The sequence below is a fragment of the Colobus angolensis genome, unplaced genomic scaffold, assembly GCF_000951035.1.
Source record: "Colobus angolensis palliatus isolate OR3802 unplaced genomic scaffold, Cang.pa_1.0 Scaffold385, whole genome shotgun sequence".
Taxonomy (NCBI): Eukaryota; Metazoa; Chordata; class Mammalia; order Primates; family Cercopithecidae; genus Colobus; species Colobus angolensis.
In genome coordinates this window covers 1,277,884-1,297,665 of record NW_012117210.1, presented here as the reverse complement: position 1 = coordinate 1,297,665, position 19,782 = coordinate 1,277,884, and the positions used below count along the sequence as shown (strand labels likewise).

At 42.4% G+C, this 19,782-nt stretch overlaps 1 protein-coding gene across 2 annotated transcripts in view; it reads left to right on the top strand.

Moving 5' to 3' along the window:
* Nucleotides 1–1,941: 1,941 nt before the first annotated feature.
* ARL13A (ADP-ribosylation factor-like 13A) overlaps nucleotides 1,942–19,782 on the top strand; it is a 19,665-nt gene continuing 1,824 nt past the window's right edge. The window contains exons 1-8 of one of the 2 annotated variants that reach the window (XR_001003174.1): nucleotides 1,942–2,043; nucleotides 3,972–4,044; nucleotides 4,415–4,484; nucleotides 15,886–16,135; nucleotides 17,238–17,343; nucleotides 17,828–17,994; nucleotides 18,631–18,721; nucleotides 18,821–19,001. Coding sequence is in view for 1 of the 2 variants with exons in the window: in XM_011954556.1 (XP_011809946.1) it covers nucleotides 3,979–4,044; nucleotides 4,415–4,484; nucleotides 15,886–16,135; nucleotides 17,238–17,343; nucleotides 17,828–17,994; nucleotides 18,631–18,721; nucleotides 18,821–18,827 (757 nt within the window). In the remaining variant the exon portion in view is untranslated. The remainder of the gene's footprint in view (nucleotides 2,044–3,971; nucleotides 4,045–4,414; nucleotides 4,485–15,885; nucleotides 16,136–17,237; nucleotides 17,344–17,827; nucleotides 17,995–18,630; nucleotides 18,722–18,820; nucleotides 19,002–19,782) is intronic. The other variant, XM_011954556.1, reaches the window with a different exon arrangement.

Here is a 19,782-nt window from a genome sequence, read left to right as displayed (position 1 = left end):
AAAACCTACAATGATGAAAGTATGTCTGGCCGGGCGCGGTGGCTCAAGCCTGTAATCCCAGCACTTTGGGAGGCTGAGACGGGCGGATCACGAGGTCAGGAGATCGAGACCATCCTGGCTAACACGGTGAAACCCCGTCTCTACTAAAAAATACAAAAAAACTAGCCGGGCGAGGTGGCAGGCGCCTACAGTCCCAGCTACTCGGGAGGCTGAGGCAGGAGAATGGTGGGAACCCGGGGGGCGGAGCTTGCAGTGAGCCCAGATCGCGCCACTGCACTCCAGCCTGGGCGACAGAGCGAGACTCCGTCTCAAAAAAAAAAAAAAAAAAAAACAGAAAGTATGTCAGAGAGAAGAATCAACTGAAAGAGCTCCCCAGGCCAAAGTTGGAACAATTTGAACGAGAAAATAAAGTGGTATGGATTATAATCAGAGTATAAAATAAATATATGTGAGCCCATACTGTATAAATAAATGATTTAATAAACAAAAGCATAAGAATAGACAGACCCCCTCCCCCATACAGAAGAATTCCAAGCAACTTTTGTAGATACTCCACCTCAAGGAGGTGGAGGATAAATCCCCATTCTATAAGTGTGGCTAATGCATACTGATTTCCTTCTAAAGAGTACAGGATAGAAAGTAGGGGGAGTATCTTTATAGTGGAGGAATCCGACAAACACTGCCTAGGCCAGGTGATCAAGGTTAACATCATCAGTGATAAGTCACGTTGACAGCATGTATCCTTGATATGATGTGATGAGGATGGCATGTTACCTCTGTGGCCTTCCTCCCAAGAATGCGTAACTTCAGTCTAATCATGAGAAAAACATCAGATAAACACCAAGTTAGGGGTATTCTACAAAATACCTGATGAACACTCCTGTCAAGGTCATCAAAGACAAATACAGTGGCTGGATGTGGTATCTCATGCCTATAATTCCACCCCTTTGGGAGGCCATGGTGGGAGGATCACTTGAGGCCAGGAGTTTGAGACCAGCCTGGGCAATATAGCAAGACCCTTCTCTAAAAAGAACAAAAAATAAATTAGCCAAGCATGGTGGTGCATGCCTGCAGTCCTAGGTACTTGGGCAGCTGAAGCAGGAGGATTGCTTGAGCCCAGGAGTTTGAGGCTGCAGTTAGCTATGATCACACTACTGCACTCTAGCCTGGGCCACAGAGCCAGACCTTGTCTCTAAAAAACAAAACAAAACAAAATCTGAGAAGCTTAAGTTAAAAACTAAGGAAATCTGAATGAAGTATGGACTTTAGTCAATAACAATGTATTAATACTGGTTCATTAATTGTAACAAATGCAGCATCATAAGATGTTAACAATGAGGGAAACTGGGTGTTGGGGATGGTTACTGACTGTACTGTCTTAGCAATTTTTCTGTATGCCTAAAACCATTCTGAAAAATAAAGTGTTTTATAAAAAGTTCACTAAGTATGATACAGTTTGGCTAGAAGAGATACCCAGAGCAGAGGCAGTTTCTCTGGTACCTGAGGTCTGCAAGACCTTTGACCTAATACAACTCTGAAGCCAGAATGCCTAGGTTTGAATTCTGGCTTTACCATTTATTAGCTAGGTGATCTTTGGCAAGTTATGTAACCCCTTTGTGAACAACTTCATCTTTGAAAAGTAGGAATGATAGCCCCTACTTTGTCATGTTGTAGTAAGGATTAAATGAATTAATGTGTATAAAGTGCTTTAATGAGCCCTGGCACACAGTAAATTCTATATAAATATTTTGTAAAATGAATAAAAACTATGATGACTAAAAGTTCCTTTAGTAATTATCTATAATCATACAAGGTAAGGAGATATGAGTTTGGTTGCTATGAACCAGGTAGTGGTTGCCATAGACATGTTAGTACCTTGACAACCATTATTAGGACATTGCCATAGCTTTTGTAAGTGGACAACCTGAGCTGTGTTAATCTGACAAGAAGGCTAGAAAGCTCAATGCATCTTCCTATTACTCTGCGTATCTTATGTCTTCCATCCAAAAAGAATCAACTTATCAGATAAATAACCACCTCATGGTAAGCAAAATATGTCACTATCTTCATTTTACAGATAAGAAAAGAAATTTGGAAATGATAGGTTTAGTTGAGGTGATTTCACTTCAGGTTACCCAGAAGAGGCACTAGAAATAAAGGATCAGACCAGTAATCCCTAATTCAATCGTTTTCCCAGTTGAGTTATCCTACCTAACCTTCCTTATAAAGGAAGAACTTGTGTGATGCCAATTTGACACTTCTTGGTGGCACTGACAAACACAGAGAGCCTGACATCAAGTTAGAAGGCTCTGCCAATTATTAGGAAATAGACATGAAGCAGTTACTGGCCTCTTCTCCAAGGGAGATGGCTATCATGGAACCCAGACAATTAGGCTCTGATGTTTCAGGCTCCTGGTCATATCAGCTTCATGTGCAAAACTGGAGTAAGGCTGGTTTTGATCACAGGCCATATATAAGGTTTCTCTTTTGTCTGGCATAAGCCAGAGCCATTCTCCAGGACGTCTTTATGGGAAACCTAATGATCTCCTAGGGCGTGAGCTGTGCTATAAGAAATGCTATGAAATGTGAGTATTTTGGAATGGCAACTCTCCAGAACGGTAAATGACTGGATGACTCTGCAGAACTCTGATAAATTATCCCTTAATAAGCTAGCACATAAACTGTGCTCATCAGATAGCTAAGCAAGGCCCATCTAAGCATCAATTGAAGTGCTTTGCTAACCCAGCCAGGGCTTCCTCCAATTCTGGGCTTCAATATATAGTTGTTCCTCAGTAAACTTGGGGGAAATGGGCTCCTGGACCCCTTCATATACCAAAATCTGTGCATTCTCAAATCCTGTAGTTGGCACTATGAAACCCATGTATATGAAAAGTCAGCCCTGCATATACATGGTTTCACATTCACAAATATCCTCATTTGGTTGAAAAAAAAAAAAGCCTGGTATAAGTAGACTCATGCAGTTCAAACCCATGTTGTTCAACAGTCAACCGTAATTAGTCACTAGGGAAATATAAATTAAAACCACAATGAAATACCTACCTCACACCCACTAGGATAGCTGTAAACAAAAAAACAAGCATTACTGGTGGGAATGTAAGATGTTGTAGCCATTTTGCAAAACAGTCTGGCAGTTCCTCAAGAGGTTAAATATAGATTTATTATATAACCCAGCAGTAATACTCCTACGTATATACCCAAGAGAAAACATGTCCACACAAAAACTTATATACAAATGTTTATAGCAGCATTATTCATAAGAGCTAAAAAGTGGAAACAATCCGCTTTCCATGGATGAACCTTGAAGTGATTGCCTAAATTATCCTTTTTATTTAGGCATTCACTTCTAAATCCAGCTGTGCATTGACATCATCTGGGAAGCTTATGCAGCTCCCTGGCAATCTTTGAGGATGGGACACCTGGATTAATGTTTGAAATCCATTAGAATAGATTATCTCTAAGGTCCCTGATAGCTCCAAAAATTGTAAAAAAAATCTCTAATAGTGGGTCACCAATGCCCACATCTTTGAAGAAGAGACATTATTGGTACTTGGAACAGGTCTCCCGATAGTTCCTTCTGGAAGCCTAAGTTGGTTCTTCTCTTAGGCATCATCCCAACCTCCGCAAGGTTGAATAAAGATATTCTTAACAAGGATGAACTATGGCTGAAGGGATAGGCCACATCTGATTATGTCTGTGTAGGCTGCTATACTAAGAAATCACCCCATTTTGAAGAAAGCTACTCATTAGCACAGAACTTATCACTGCAGTTGAGAATAACCAGTCCCTCCTTCTATGACATTTATAGACACAGTTGGATAGAATGAAGTAATAGACTTCTAACAATCCCAGGCTTTCTGTTTATCAACACCTGTTTAGTCATAAGCTGACTAAAGGCTCAGTGTTTATAATGGAACTTATTTCTTATTTTCTTTCTTCTCTTAATATTTAAGAACTAAGATGAATTATGTTCCGGCTTTTGACCTCCTGCTGCTCTTGGCTAAAGACAACAGAGGAGACACAAAGGTAATATTACAATTATTTCCCTAGGCCTATTCCACTATTTCCTTCCACAAATCTGCCCATAGTCCCTCAAGGTACAAATCTTCGTAATATATATTGTTAGTTGAAGTGATTAAGCAGTTGTTTGTAAGATTGGGAGCAGGTTTGAGGAGGGATGGCCAATTGTACAAGGTTAAGTGAATCAGGGAAGAAAAGCATCCTTGGGGGCTTTGGTGAGGGGCTCCCATACCACCTTCTACTGCTTTGGCTGGGCCTTTTATGGTACATGCATTGAGATTACTGGAGGCAGAATCCCAAACAATAAGGAAGAGTATAACTCTCTGTTTATCTAACTGTTTTAAGACTTTGCCTCATTTTTCTTTTTCATTTCTAGGAATGTGACTATCCCTATCATTGGCTTGAACAACTGAGGCAAAACTATTCTTGTGGGGCATTCCAAAAATGTAAGGAACTGAGAGCATTAGATACTGGTGTGGGTCTCCCATGGACCCCAGAATCCTGTGAAATAATCATTCCTTCCTAGCATTACTTCATGGCCCTCAGTTTCCCTTTTTATTTTGCGCTTAAACACCTTCCAACACACACTCTCTCTCTCCCTCCCTCCCTCCCTTCTCCACATTACATAAACAGCCTGTTTATGTAATGTCTGTCACCTGCTCCCTTTACAAGCTATCCTAATTGAAAGTCCTTTCATAGGGTCAGTATGCATAAGTTCAAACTATGTAAATCATTGCAGTTAATTATGAAGGATAGCATGTTTGAAATGATGTCTAGTTTCAGGGCTCAATTAAAGTGGAATTTGGTCTAGATAAGAGCGACAAGTGTGGGATGATAAAGAAGTTTAATGACATGAAATTCTGTGACAGCTAATGTAGAGAGTTGGAGCTTGAGAAATGTTGTCAGTTCCGATATGTGCAAGTTTAATACCAGGTCTCTAGTTCAGTATCTTGACATTTCAAGAAACAGTTACACAGAATTTCAGAAAGGTACTATACTACTTACTAAGGACCAATCAAAGAAGCCAGCACTGTCTGTCACAGGATGCCCTCCATCCATGTTTACTGAATAAGTGAAGTAGTATGATGACGTGGTTGAGTTTTATCTAACCTGGCATCCCTGATGCCAAAAAAGGCTAACCTGACTCCTCCACCACTGACCTACCTGAAGTGCTCATCAATTTCCTTGAACTACAGCAGGAGCCTTCTGGCTGATCTTGTCATCTCCAGTTGTTCCCCTAGTATTCAATCCACATAGCTATCAGAAGGACTTAATACAAAAGTCTGATGATGGCACTTCCCTGCTCAAAACTGTTCAATGCCATTATCTTCAAGATAAAACTTACGTTTCTTAGCAGCACACAAAGCCTTCTATGAGTTGGTCCCTGAGTCCTCCTCCAACTTCATTTCCCATGCTCTCTGCACATGCCCTCTGATACAGCCACAACAAATGACTTACCATCCCCCTTTTCTAGTTCTGTACATGTTATCCCACTACCTAGCATTTTGCCTCCACCATTATCTACCTGCTAAATCAAAAGCCTCAAGTCACAGCCCAGCTTGACCTCAGGAAAGCCCTCCCTATCAGTGCCCTCCTGCCTCAGCTCCCACTCTTCCATGCATTGCTCTGGCATGCACTTATTACATCATCAGGCAATTGCAAGTCCATCCCCTAAATTGTGAGGCTCTTGAGGGAAATAATGGATTTTTTCCTCTCTGTATCTTTAGCCTGTGGTCTTTTAGCATTTTCAGGTAGGTATTCAATAAATATTCATGGAATGGATGTTCTCCCCCATTTCACCATTCACCTGAGACAACATGTTGCCATTTTCTCTGTTTGTTTTTTTTTTCTCCGAGACAGAGTCTCACTCTGTTGCCCAGGCTGGAGTGCAGTGGTGTGATCTCAGTTCACTGCAACCTCCGCCTCCCAGGTTCAAGCGATTCACATGCCTCAGCCTCCCGAGTAGCTGGGATTACAGGTATGCACCACCACACCTGGCTAATTTTTTCGGATTTTAGTAGAGATGGGGTTTCACCATGTTGGCCAGGCTGGTCTGGAACTCCTGGCCTCAAGCAATCCTCCTGCCTCAGCCTCCCGAAGTGCTGGAATTACAGGTGTGAGCCACTGCGCCTGACAACATGTTGCCATTTTCTGTAACAACTTCCTCTGTCCCATTAGCAGCTCCAAGCCTCACATTTTAGCCAGTGGGTTCAGCTTTGTATCCCCCCTTGTAGGAAACAAACTTAACTCCTTGCTTCTCCCGATTCTCTGATAGGCAGAAATGTTTAAGAAGGTAAATAGCAGCAGGAAAAATCCAGGAGCCAGCAAAAATCACAAGATTATTGAAAAAAGTGGGGATAATTTTCTAGAGCCCCAACTCAACCTCATCCCTGGATTCCCTTTTGTCTCGGTGGGCCCTAGGAATCCATATTTTAAGAACTCCTCAGGGGTTTCTGATGGCCAGCCAGCTTTTGGAAGCACTCACCTGCAATTACCGGTATGCTATTTTGCCTGTGAGAATACTGTCTGTTTCCCATTTTAATTCCTAGAGGACACTGCCTAAAATCTATTTATTTTGTTACTGCATAACTTGCCCTGTTCTCAGTGAATACCTGGGGGATTATTCATAAATCTATTGGTTGTGACTACATTTACAGATAATTTTTTAATGGGCACTGATACCACATTCTGAAAAATGTCTCAGGCTACCTCTGTCTATGCAGGACCATCAGAATCAATCTAGTAGGTTACTCTGTGCCCAAAATTGAATAATTTACCTCCCTTGTCCCTGCAAATGTTTTGTTGTTGTTGTTGTTGTTGTTGTTTGTTTTTTGAGACAGAGTTTCACTCTTGTTGCCCAGGCTGGAGTGCAATGGAGCAATCTCAGCTCACTGCAACCTCAGCCTCCTGGATTCAAGCGATTCTCCTGCCTCAGCCGCCAAGTAGCTGGGATTACAGGCATGTGCCACCACGCCCAGCTAACTTTTTGCATTTAGTAGAGACAGGGTCTCACCATGTTGGTCAGGCTGGTCTCAAACTCCTGACCTCAGGTGATCCACCCGCCTCGGCCTCCCAAAGTGGCGGGATTACAGGCTTAAACCACCGCGCTCAGCTGCTGCGAATGTTTTTAAGCTGATTGCCAAGAACAGGTAATTGCCTAGGAAGGAAATGCCTGTCTGCAAGTAATACTGTGAACACTTGAAGACACCAGCTATAAAATATTTTGGCACACATTTTTAAAAATTTGTTAAATTTGTATGGGTACATTGTAGGTGTATATATGAGATAAGTGAGATACGTTGATATAGGCATACAATGTGTAATAATCAAATCAGGGTAAATGGGATATCCATCACCTTAAGCATTCACCATTTATTTGTGTTACAAACATTCCAGTTGTACTCCCTCAGTTATTCTAAATGTACAACAAATTATTGCTGACTATAGTCACTCTGTTGTGCTATCAAATACTAGATCTTAACTATATTTTTGTACCCATTAACCATCCCATTCCCTCCCCTCACTACCCTTTCCACCCTCGAGTAACTATACTTCTACTCTCTCTCTCTCTTTTTTTTTTTTTTGAGACAGAGTCTCGCTCTATTGCTCAGACTGGAGTGCAGTGGCACAATCTCAGCTCACTGCAACTTCCACCTCCTGGGTTCAAGCAATTCTCCTACCTCAGCCTCCCGAGTAGCCAGGGTTACAGGCATGTGCCACTACACCTGGCTTATTTTTGTATTTTTATTAGAGACGAGGTCTCACCATGTTGGCCAGGCTGGTCTGGAACTCCTGATCTCAGGTGATCTGCCTGCCTCGGCCTCCTGAAGTGCTGGGATTATAGGCATGAACCACCACACCCGGCTGTGTTCTACTCTTTATCTCCATGAGTTCAATTATTTTACTCTAGGGCTTCCACAAATGAGTGAGAACATATGAAATTTATCTTTCTGTGCCTGGCTTATTTAAGTTAACATCATGTACTTGTTCTATCCGTGTTGCTGCAAATGACAATATTTTATTCTTTTTTATGGCTGAATAGTACTCCATTGTGTATAAGTACCACATTTTCTTCATCCAGTCATCTGTTGATGGACACTTAGGTTGCTTCCAAATCTGGGCTATTGTGAACAGTGCTGCAATAAACATGGGACACCAGATATCTCTTCGACATACTGATTTCCTTTCTTTTGGATATATACACAGCAGGCGGATTGCTGCATCACATGGTAGTTCTATGTTTAGTTTTTTGAGGAACTTTCATAGTGGAACATAATTTATGTTCTCACCAACAGTGTATGAGGGTCCCTCTTTCTCCACAGCCTTGCCAGAATGATCAATATGCTGAGGAGAAGAATGTATATCCTGCATTCATTGGATGAAACGTTCTGTAAATATCTATGAGGTCCATTTGCTCTATAGTGCAGATTAGGTACAGTGTTTCATTGTTGATCTGGATAATCTGTGCAATGCTGAAAGTGGGGTGCTGAAATCTCCAATTATTACTGTATTGGGGTCTCTCTCTCTTTAGCTCTAATAATATTTGTTTTGTATATCTGGGTGCTCCAGTGTTCAGTGCATATATAATTGTTATATACACTTGCTGAATTGACCCCCTTATCATTATATGACATTCTTGGTCTCTTTTTATAGCTTTTGTCTTGAAATCCGTTTTGTCTGAAGTATAGCTACTCCCGCTCTTTTGGGTTTCCATTTGTATAGAATATAATTTTCTATCCCTTTCAGTCTATATGTGTCTTAATAGATGAAGTGTGTTTCTTGTAGGAAACAGATCATGTTTTTGTTTTTGTTTTTGTTTTAATCCACTCAGCCACCCTATGTCTTTTGATTGGAGAGTTTAGTCCATTTATATTCAATGTTATTATTAATAAGGACTTACTACTGACACTTTGTTATTTGCTTTCTGGTTATTTTGAGGTCTTTTCCTTCTTCCTTCCTATCTTCCTTTTTGTGAAAGTGATTTTCTCTCGTAGTATGTTTTGATGTATTGCTTTATATTTTTTGTCTATCTGTTGTAGGTTTTTTGATTTGAAGTTACCATGGGGCTTGCAAATAACATCTTATAACCCATTTTTTAAAATATTCACCCACTGCCCCCTGGAGACCCCATTATTTTAAACTGATGAAAAAATGTGACTGCAAAAACAAGCAAAGAGAAAACTAATATTAATTGTATACTTTAACTTCATCCCCTCTGCTTTGTAACTTTTTGTTGTTTCTATTTATATCTTATTATACTGTCTTTAAAAGTTGCTGTAGTTGTTACTTTTGATAGGTTCATCTTTTATTCTTTGTACTGAAGCTCTTAGTAGTTTACACACCACAATTACAGTATTATAACAATACTCTGTATTTGTCTGTGTGAGTTGCTGTTACCAGTGGGTTTTATACCTTCAGGTGATTTCTTATTGCTCATTAACATCCTTTTCTTTCAGGTTGAAGTACTCCCTTTAGCATTTCTTGGAGGAGAGGTCTGGTGTTGACAAAAATCCCTCAGCTTTTGTTTGTCTGGGAAATACTTTATTTCTCCTTCATGTTTGAAGGATAATTTTGCTGGATATAATATTCTAGGATAAAAGTTTTTTTCCTTGATATACTTTAAGTATATCATGCCACTCTCTCTTATTTCAATCTTTGTTAAACTTATCCGATAGATTCTGAATTCCTTCTTTGTGTTATCTTGGATTTCATTGATCTTCCTCAAAACTATTTTGAATTATCTGTCTGAAAGGTCACTTATCTCTGTCACTCCATAATATGTTACTGGTGCCTTATTTAGCTCTTTTGGTGAGGTCATTTTTCCTGGATGGTCTTGATGTTTATTGATGCTCATCAATGTCTGGGCATTGAAAAGTTAGGTATTTAATCTATGCAGACTGGGGTTGTTTTTACCCATCCTTCTTGAGAAGGACTCAAAGGGAATTGAGTGTTGTGATCAAATCTTTGGTCACTGAAGCTGTATATGCATTAGGGGACACCCTAAGCCTAGTAATGCTGTGACTCTTGTAAAGCTGTAGAGGTACCATTTTGGTGGTCTTGGGTGAGATCTGAGAGAATTCCCTGGTTTACCAGGCAAAGTCTCTTGTTCTTTTCCCTTACCTTCTCCCAAGCAAATGGAGTCTCTCTCTCTGTGCTGAGTTGCCTGGAGTTGGGGAAGGGGTGATACAAACACTCCTGTGGCCACCACCACTGAGACTGTGCTGAGTCACACATGAAGCCAACAGTACTGGGTCTCACCCAAGGCCTGTGGCAACTATTTCCTGGTTATCCCTGATATTTATTCAAGGTCCAAGGGCACTTCAGTCAGTAGCTGATGAATCCTGCCAGGAAAGTGTGCAGCAGGTTCCTTTCTGGCCCAGGGTGGGTCTAGAAATGCCACCAGGAGCTAGGGCCTGGGGTCAGGGGCTTTAGAAATCTGCTTGGTGCTTTATTTTACTGGGGCTGAGCAAGTACCCAGGTTGCAAGACAAAGTCCTCTCTATATTCCTCTCTCCTTTCCTCAAGCAGAATTGGCCATCACAGCCCCAAGCCCATAGTGACTATAGCCTGACTACCACCAATGTTTATTCAAGGCCTGAGCTCTTTAGTCAGCAGGCAGTGAGTCCTGCCAGGCCTGGGTCTCTCTCTTCAGGGCAGCGTTTTCCTTTCTAGCCCAAGATGAGTCTAGAAATGCCCTCCAGGAGCTAAGGCCTGGAATCAGGGACTTTAGGAGTCTGCTTGGTGCTGTATTTCACTGTGGCTGAGCTAGTACTGAAGTTGCAAGACAAAGTCCTTTTTACTCTTCTCTCTCCTTTCCTCAAGCAGGAGTCTCTCCTGATGGCCACCACCGCTGAAAATGTGCTCGGTCACACCTGAAGCCAGCACAATACCAGGTCTTGCCCAAGGCCCATGGTGACTGCTGCCTGGCACTTGCTTGGGATGTTTACTCAGGCCTAAGGGCTCTTTAGTCAGGTGGTGGTGAATCCTGTCAAGACTGGGTCCTTAACTTCTGGGCACTGGGTTCCCTTCTGGCCCAGGATGGGTCTAGAAATGTCATCGGGGAGCCATGGCCTGAAATGGGGGCCTCAGGACTCTGCTTGGTACTTTATCTTCCTGTGGCTGAGCTGGTATTCAAGTTGTAAGATAATGTTCTCTTTACTCTTCCCTCTCCTCCTGGAGCTGCAAGCTGTGCTGCCTGGCACTGGGGGGAGGGGTGACACAAACACTTCCCTTGGTCACTCTGGCTGGTGACTCACTAGGTTGCATGCCCCCTAAGTCCTTGGCTCCAAGCCCATCACAGTACCAGGACTTGTCCAGGAACTGCAGTCCTTGTGGCCTGGACTGCCTTTCAAATTTGTTTAGCACCCCAGAGCACTTCAGGCCATGGTGGCAGGGCTTGCTGGAACTCAGGTTCCAACTGTTGGAATGGGCAATTTCCCTCTGGCTAGGGCTGGTCTAAATGCTTCCTCCATAAGTGCTAGGCAAATTCTGCCCTATGTAGTTTTCTGCTGTGACAGGGCAGGACTGAGTTCCAATCCAAAGTCCTACAATCACTGCACTCTCTCTTTCAAGCACAGATTCTCTGTGCTATGTGGTGCTGCCAGGGGATGAGGAAAGGGTGGTACTGGTGATTCAAGACTGTCTTTCCTACCCTCTTCAGTGCCTCTTTCCTTGACATGATGTTATAACCAAGGTGGGGTGCGGGGGCTCATGCCTGTAATCCCAGCACTTTGGAAGGCCAGGGCAGGCAGATCACTTGAGCCCAGGAGTTCAAGACCAGCCCGGGCAACATGCCAAAACTGTCTACAAAAAAAAAAAAAATACAAAAATTAGCCGTGACACATGCCTGTAATCCCAGTGACTCAGGAGGCTAAGGTGGGAGGATCACTTGAGTCTAGGATGTCAAGGCTGCAGTGAGCTGAGACTGAGCCACTGCACTCCAGCACAGGCGACAAGAGTGAGACCCTGTCTCAAAAAAAGAAAAAAATACAGATGTTATAATCAGGTACTATGATCGCTTACCTGATTTTTGATTCTCATGAAGGTGCTTTCATGTGAATAGTTGTTCAATTTGGTGTTCCTGCAGGGGTGATCATCATTGAAGGATTCTATTTGGCCATCTTATGCCACCTCCTCCAAGTCATTATTATTGACACCATTCACTAAAACTCTTTTGTCTGGCATGGTCATGTAAGGCAAGAAGAAACCCAACCACTGGCACAAGCAGGTGCCCTAAATGAGGACATTTAGACTAGTGCCTTTCAAACCTGGCTATATATTTCAATCACCTGGGGAGCTTTTTAAAACAGTCATGATGCTTCAGCCCCACCCCAGATCTATGGACTCAAACCCTAAGAGAATGAGGCCTGGGGGTGGCTGGGTGTGGTGGCTCACGTCTGTAATCCCAGCACTTTGGGAAGCCAAGGTGGGCAGATCACCCAAGGTCAGGAGTTCGAGACCAGCCTGGCCAACATGGTGAAACCCTGTCTCTACTAAAAATACAAAAATTGACTCGGTGTGGTGGCGGGGGGCTGTAATCTCAGCTACAAAGGAGGCTGAGGTAAGAGAATTGCTTGAACCTGGGAGGCAAAGGGTGTAGTGAGCCGAGATGGTGCCACTGCACTCCAGGCTTATAAATAAATAAATAAATAAATAAATAAATAAATAAATAAATAAATAAATAAAATGCTCTGCAGGTGATCATGGAGAACAGCGAATACTGAGAACCAGTAACCATAACCAGAATCACCTGGAGAGCTTTCAACCCTACTGAGAGGGGACCTGGAGATTCAAAAACTTTGGTCTGGGAAGAGCCTATGGAATCTACAGTTTCCATTTTTTTTTCTTTTTTTTTTTTGAGAGTCTCACTCTGTCACCCAGACTGGGGTGCAGTGGTACAGTGGTGTGATCATGGCTCACTACAGCCTTGATTGCCCAGGCTCAAGCGATCCTCCCACCTCAGTCTTCCAAGTAGCTGGGACTACAGGTGTGTAGCATGGAATCTGTATCTTAATAAGCTCATCAGATGATGCTGAGACACAATCAGGCATGAGTTTCATGGCTCTCTAGGGTAGTGGTACTCAAGCTTTAAAGTGCAGAAGAATCACCTCAGATTTTGTTAACCATAGGGAGTTCATTAAACATGCAAATACTTGTGTTCCAAGCCTAGAGGTTTTGATTCATTTGGTCTGGACTAGGCTTTAACAATCACCCCTACGTAATTATCAACTATATGGTACCCAGACCATGCTTTATGAAACACTCCACTAGGGATACAGAGATGAATCAGACTCAGTACCTGTCCTTAGAGTGTTTATACCTTAATAGAGGAAATAAGATAAATATAAATTGTCAGGGAACAACTGCTCATAGCATCTAGGGTTCACCAACAATAGATTGCACTAACTGAAGGAACTGGTAAGGTTTCAAGTAAAAAGAAAAAGAAAACTAAGGAAAAAAATTTTTTTCTCTGACACGGCAAAAAAATATATAAATCTTTTCTCGATGAAGGAAACTCTAATATTACCTTTACAGTTTTAACCTAGTCACTTTCTTTTTTTTTATTTGAGACAGACATCTCGCTCTGTCGCCCAGGCTGAAGTGCAATGGTGAGATCTCAGCTCACTGCAACCTCTGCCTCCTGGGTTCAAGTGATTCTCCTGCTTCAGCCTCCCGAGTAGCTGGGATTACAGGTGCCCGCCACCACGCCCGGCTAATTTTTGTATTTTTAGTGGAGACAGGGTTTCACCATGTTGGCCAGGCTGATCTTGAACTCCTGACCTCAGGTGATCCGCCTGCCTTGGCCTCCCAAAGTGCTGGGATTACAGGTGTGAGCCACCGTCCCTGACCCACTTATTATTTTTGAGTAGTCTAATACAGATATAGCAAATATCACATCAAAGTTGTGGCTGAAAATTATTTTATCTGAAAGCTATAATTTAAAAGTTCATTGCCTAACATGAAATCAGAAGAAATGTTATGAAAATCACATTTATACATAATAATAATATATACATACACATAATGTATTCTCATTTCCAAAGACCCAAAGGCATATTACTAACTTTTCACATTAAAGATTCATTTTGGCAATCCTATGGAAAATGTCACATGCAGATCTAAGACTACAAATAAGAAGTTATGAATTCTAGTCTTAGTGCTCCCAGGTATGGGTGTAGAGAATATATAAAGTCATTTTGCTACTAATGTGGGAAGAGAGCTAGGCTAGAATGGTCAGTTCAACAGACTGGAATGCATATAAACGCTGCCGTTTTCCATTTTCATTCTTTTTGTTTGTTTTTGTTTGTTTGTTTGTTTGTTTTGAGATGGAGTTTCACTCTTGTCCCCCATGCTGGAGTGCAGTGGCGTGATCTCAGCTCACCGCAACCTCTTTCTCCAGGGCTCAAGCGATTCTCCTGCCTCAGTCTCCCAAGTACATGGGATTACAGGCGTGTGCCACCACACCTGGCTGGGTTTTTTGTTTTTTGTTTTTTTGTATTTTAGTAGACATGTGGTTTTGCCAGGGTGGCCAGGCTGGTCTTGAACTCCTAACCTCAGGTGATCCACCCACCTCAGCCTCCCAAAGTGCTGGGATTACAGGTGCGAGCCACCGTGCCCAGCCAAGATTGCCGTTTTCAACTCCATTTCTATGGGAGCTGAATGAGGTATGGAATTCCCTGTGAGATTTTATGTTCTGGCTATAGCTTTTCAAAGGAAAATGTGTCTAAGTCTAGCATGGTTTCTTGGAAGAGATATGTGGAAGACAACTTCATACCTTCATCTACAGTAACAACCACCATAAACATTTATTGAACACTTACTGTGTGTATGGTAATACAAACATCCTCCCTCATATAGCTTATGTTTTAGTTGGAGAGACAAAGCAAGCACAAAAAGAGGTGAAGGACCAGCTCAACAGACCTTGTGCTCAACAAGAGAGAGAGAAGTGCGAAGTGGACAGGCCAGAGAAGTCTTCCTAAACAGTACTTGAGCTGGGTATTGAAGGGTGGGAGAGAAGGACCTCCTGTTCATTCATTCATTTATCAGATTAATTCAATAATGAATGTGCTTGGCATCATGGATATAATGGTGAATAAATTTCAATAAAATTGAAAGGATTCCCGTCCTGTTGCAGTTTATAACCCAGATAAATAAACCATAGAATTTACAACACTGTAATATGTGCTATGACAATGGTAAACTCAGAAGAAAGGTACCTTATCCAGATGGCTGGTGGTGTGTGGGAAAACTCTAGAATAAACAAGATCAAAATTGACATTTTAAAAAATAGGCATTAACTAAGCAAAGAGTAGAAGTGTTCTAAGCAGAGAGAATGACATCTTGTAAAATCACAGGGCAAGAGAAAGCATGACATTGATGTAGAGTGGGAGAAGTAGGGGCAAAGGAGCCAAGGGAAGAACAGATTTGGTATGTACCAGCGACAGTGTGGACACCCGTCAGGTTATAGCACTAGGAGATAGGTCTAGCAGGTTAGGAGGTGAAGGAGTCTGTATTATATCTGGAAGCAGTGGACACTCACTAAAGGTTACTGAGCCAGGAGAGGATAGTATGGGTAAAGCGATGATTTAGGAAGATAGTACCCAAGTATGGGCAGGGTGGCAGGATGCTTCAGTGGGATTTCTCAGAGCAGGCTCTAGTCAGGGTTCAACAAATTATTCGATCTAACTATATTTCCCTACTTTGTGATTGCTTTTCCTCTCTTCCCCTCTGCATAGTACTTCCCAGTAGGATAGACAACTGTATGAAATCGGAACTGACTCTACTCCTGTTAGATGAGTATGGAGTTTCCATCTAAGTGATTGCTTCTCCTCTTTTCCCCTATGCATAGTACTTCCCAGTAAGACAGACCATTGTATGAAATCGGAACTGACTACACTTTTGTTAGATGAGTATGAACTTTCCATCTATGACCTGAATGGAGATCTGAAGGGTCAGGAAGCATGGCCAAACTACTATGCACAGGCCCATGGGCTTGTTTTCGTCCTGGATTCCAGTGACATAAGACGCATGCAGGAAGTGAAGATCATCTTAACACATCTGCTGTCTGATAAAAGAGTGGCAGGGAAACCCATCTTAATGTAAGATTCTGCCTTTATGTCCTATTTCTGCTTCCCAATTTGTACCCTTAAAAGTATAGAAATGAAGGGTCGGGTGGTCCCTTTGTCACACCCAGCTAGGCCTTCTGTTCCCTTAGGCTCAGTGAGGTAAAGCGGCCCAATTCTCTGGGGTCTGTTCTCAAGAGCTACTTTCTTTTTTTTTTTTTTTTATTATACTTTAAGTTCTAGGGTACATGTGCATAACGTGCAGGTTTGTTACATATGTATACTTGTGCCATGTTGGTGTGCTGCACCCATCAACTCGTCAGCACCCATCAATTCATCATTTACATCAGGTATAACTCCCCAATGCAATCCCTCCCCCCTCCCCCCTCCCCATGATAAGCCCAGTGTGTGATGTTCCCCTTCTTTCTACCACACACTGCCATGGGGGAGATGTTACCTAACTGTACAAAGGTAATTTTGAAGGGAAGCATCAAAGGGAAATGAAAAGCGGTATCCACCACCTCCACCCCTTGACTCTTCCTGAAGACTACCTTCCTGAATTTGCTTATTATCTTTTCTGGTTTCGGTCTCTGATCCTGAAACCTCATGATAGCAGAGAACCCCTATCTTGTATAATCGATGCCAATGACCTCCTCTCTGATCAGATTGCTCAAAAGTTACATAACTAGCACTTATTCCAGGGTGATAATGCAGGTGGCCAGTCAATTCTCATCCCCGCCCCCAACTCCCTTTATGCCTCTTTCATTCCTCATTAGCAACCCCAACTAGAGCATGAACAGAGTTTGGGAAAGGATGTAAAAACTCCAAATCTGTTCATAGCCCAGTTAGCAATTCTAATTAAAGCTTGATAGCATAATGTAGGGGAAGTGAGAAATGAGCCCTGGGGAGACTATCGTGGATTCAAATGATTTGTGCTATACTTTCCTTCATTGGGAGTTGGCTAGAAAAATGTCTAGCTCATCTCATTAGGTATGTCTTTAAACTTAATTCCTGGATATGTAGCAGTTATAGTAGAATTTGTTCTCCTCCTCTTTCCCTCCTTTTCTCGCCTTTTGCTTCTATTTTGGTTTCACTCTTCCACTCTTGTTTCCTCCCTCTCTCATATGCTCTGTTTTAGCTTAGCAAACAAACAAGACAAGAAGAAAGCCCTCATGCCTTCCGATATTATTGACTATCTACTTCTACAGAAGCTAGTGAAAGAAAATAAGTGCCCATGCCGAGTGGTAAGTGTCAACCCCTTCCTTCCCTCTTCCTCTGGAGCCCAGCAGATGCAGCCCTTGGCCCATTCTATAATCAGCCCCATATGTTGGGTTTGGAGCAAGGTCTCTCCCTGTCAGGCAACACCCATAGTGATTCCTGACTTGATGGTGGTAACAAATATTGCATTCTGCCTTCAAAATAGTTCTGTAAAGTGGACACATGAATATCCCCATTTTATGGATAAAAAAGCCAAGGCTCAGAGACTCTATGTGACTTGCTCAAGGTCACACACCCAAGACACCACAACCACTTTATTAAAGGACCTCAGCTTTTTATGTCTGTCATTTGCCTTCTCAGATGTGAATGCTGAGTGTCTCCTAGAAGTCTCAGAGCCTCTCTAGGCATAGCAGAGCTTATGTGTTCCTCCACTCTTTGAATGAGAGTGACTGGTACTGTGGGCCCCAGGGGTCCCAGGCTCCAGGTCTGCATCCTTCTCTTCTGTCACAGGAGCCATGTTCAGCCATCAGAAGCCTTGAAAGAAGAAACCATCAGCCCATAGTTGAAGGACTGCGCTGGCTATTAGCTGTCATTAATACTTGCCAACTACCACCTACCTCGAGCATCTCAATCTCCAAGAATAACACAGGCTCTGGAGAAGGATGCTCATCACACAGGTACTGAGATGCCTCCATGAGATTTACTGATAAGAAAAGCAACAGGGATCAGTCTTTCTCATGAGCGAGGAGTTCTGGGAGATGCTTGGATTCTGGGTGGCATTGAGCAAGTCTCTTGATATCATTGGCTCAAATGGGGCTAGGGCAGTGCCCACCAACACTCCAACATTGTTAGGTACACCCCATCCCTGGCATAACTTGAGTGGTCATGTGAGGGGAATGATTTTCATAAAGGTAAGCCAACCTATCAGCATTACAGCCTCCCCAAAACAGGGTTTCTAATCTCTGATTTGCCATGTGGAGGAGAAAAGGAACATGAGCCCCTTAAAGAGCCTACTGGCATTATTCTATGGATGAATGCCATGAACCTACTCCAGATTCTCAGCGTCTAGTTCTACAATCCTCCCAATAATGAGGAATGATGGGAGAGGACAGAAATGTTGAAAAGAGGAAAAAGAAGAAGAAAATAGGAGGTGATCAGAGTTTTGAGGAGCAAAAGGCCTAAACATCCTCCTGCTCTGTTGTCACTTTCATTGCCCAAAGACATACGGCAGGGATGGGGTAGTAGCTGCATTAGATAAAGAAGCTTGAAGTGTGTCTGTTTCTACTACTCTTGTCCTTTCCATCTTCCCCCAGCTTATCCACCAGAACAGGAATGTCAAAGGAGAAAAGACAGCATCTAGAACAATGCTCAACAGAAGCTAAGCCTCTAAAGTCAATCCTACAGGTAAATGGCCCTTTAAATGTTAATACTCAGTGACCAATCCCTGAACACGTGGACACCAACTAACTTCCCCATCCCCTCCCCCATCTTCTTGTTGTATAGAAAGAAGGTACAAGATTACGGCCTAAAAAGAATATGTCAGTAACATTTGCTTTAGATGAACCCATGAAAGAAGGTGAATGTTCTAGGAGAACTAGAGTTTAGAATACTACAAAGCTTCACTACAACTGAAGGAGTGACTTATAGACTCCAGCTCCATATGTTGATGACAATATTTTTGAAGGTAATGCTGGATCAGTGGTTACAGAAGAAAATTTACATAGGCCTTCCCTAACAATTTCTACAATAGTATTCCAATTTTGAGCCTGAAATTCTTTCCTCACTCTATAGTTGGTGATTAGGAGAAGAGAAATAGAAGAAGTACAGGAAGGGTGCTTGGGTACCATCTTCTGGTAGTCCAGCATGATGCCCCAGCACTGGTTGACACAAGATCTTTAGATGGCTATAGGGTTATCTTAAAGTTTATGATTCCAGTGGTGGAAGTACAAGAACTTTATATATATTAAGAACTTTAAAAACGTGAATACACTATGAACTAGTAATCTCAATTCTTGAGCTATCTCCAAGGATAGTTACACAAGTACCCAAAAACAGACCCTCAAGGATGTTTAATCACAGCACTGTGTACAATAACTAAAAGTGGGAAACAGCCTATATGTCCAACAATGGAGAATGGCTAAATAAATTAGGATGCATCTATGCTGTGGAATACTATGCATACATTAAAAAGGCTAATGTGGACTTCTGTTTATTGACATGGAAAGTTTTCCACAACCTGGCTTTTTTTTTTTAGACAGAATCTTGCTCTGTCACCCAGGCTGGAGCGCAGTGGTGCAATCTCGGCTCACTGCAAGCTCTGCCTCCCGGATTCACGCCATTCTCCTGCCTCAGCCTCCCGAGTAGCTGGGACTACAGGCGCCTGCCACCACGCCCGGGTAATTTTTTGTATTTTTAGTAGAGACGGGATTTCACCGTGTTAGCCAGGATGGTCTCGATCTCCTGAC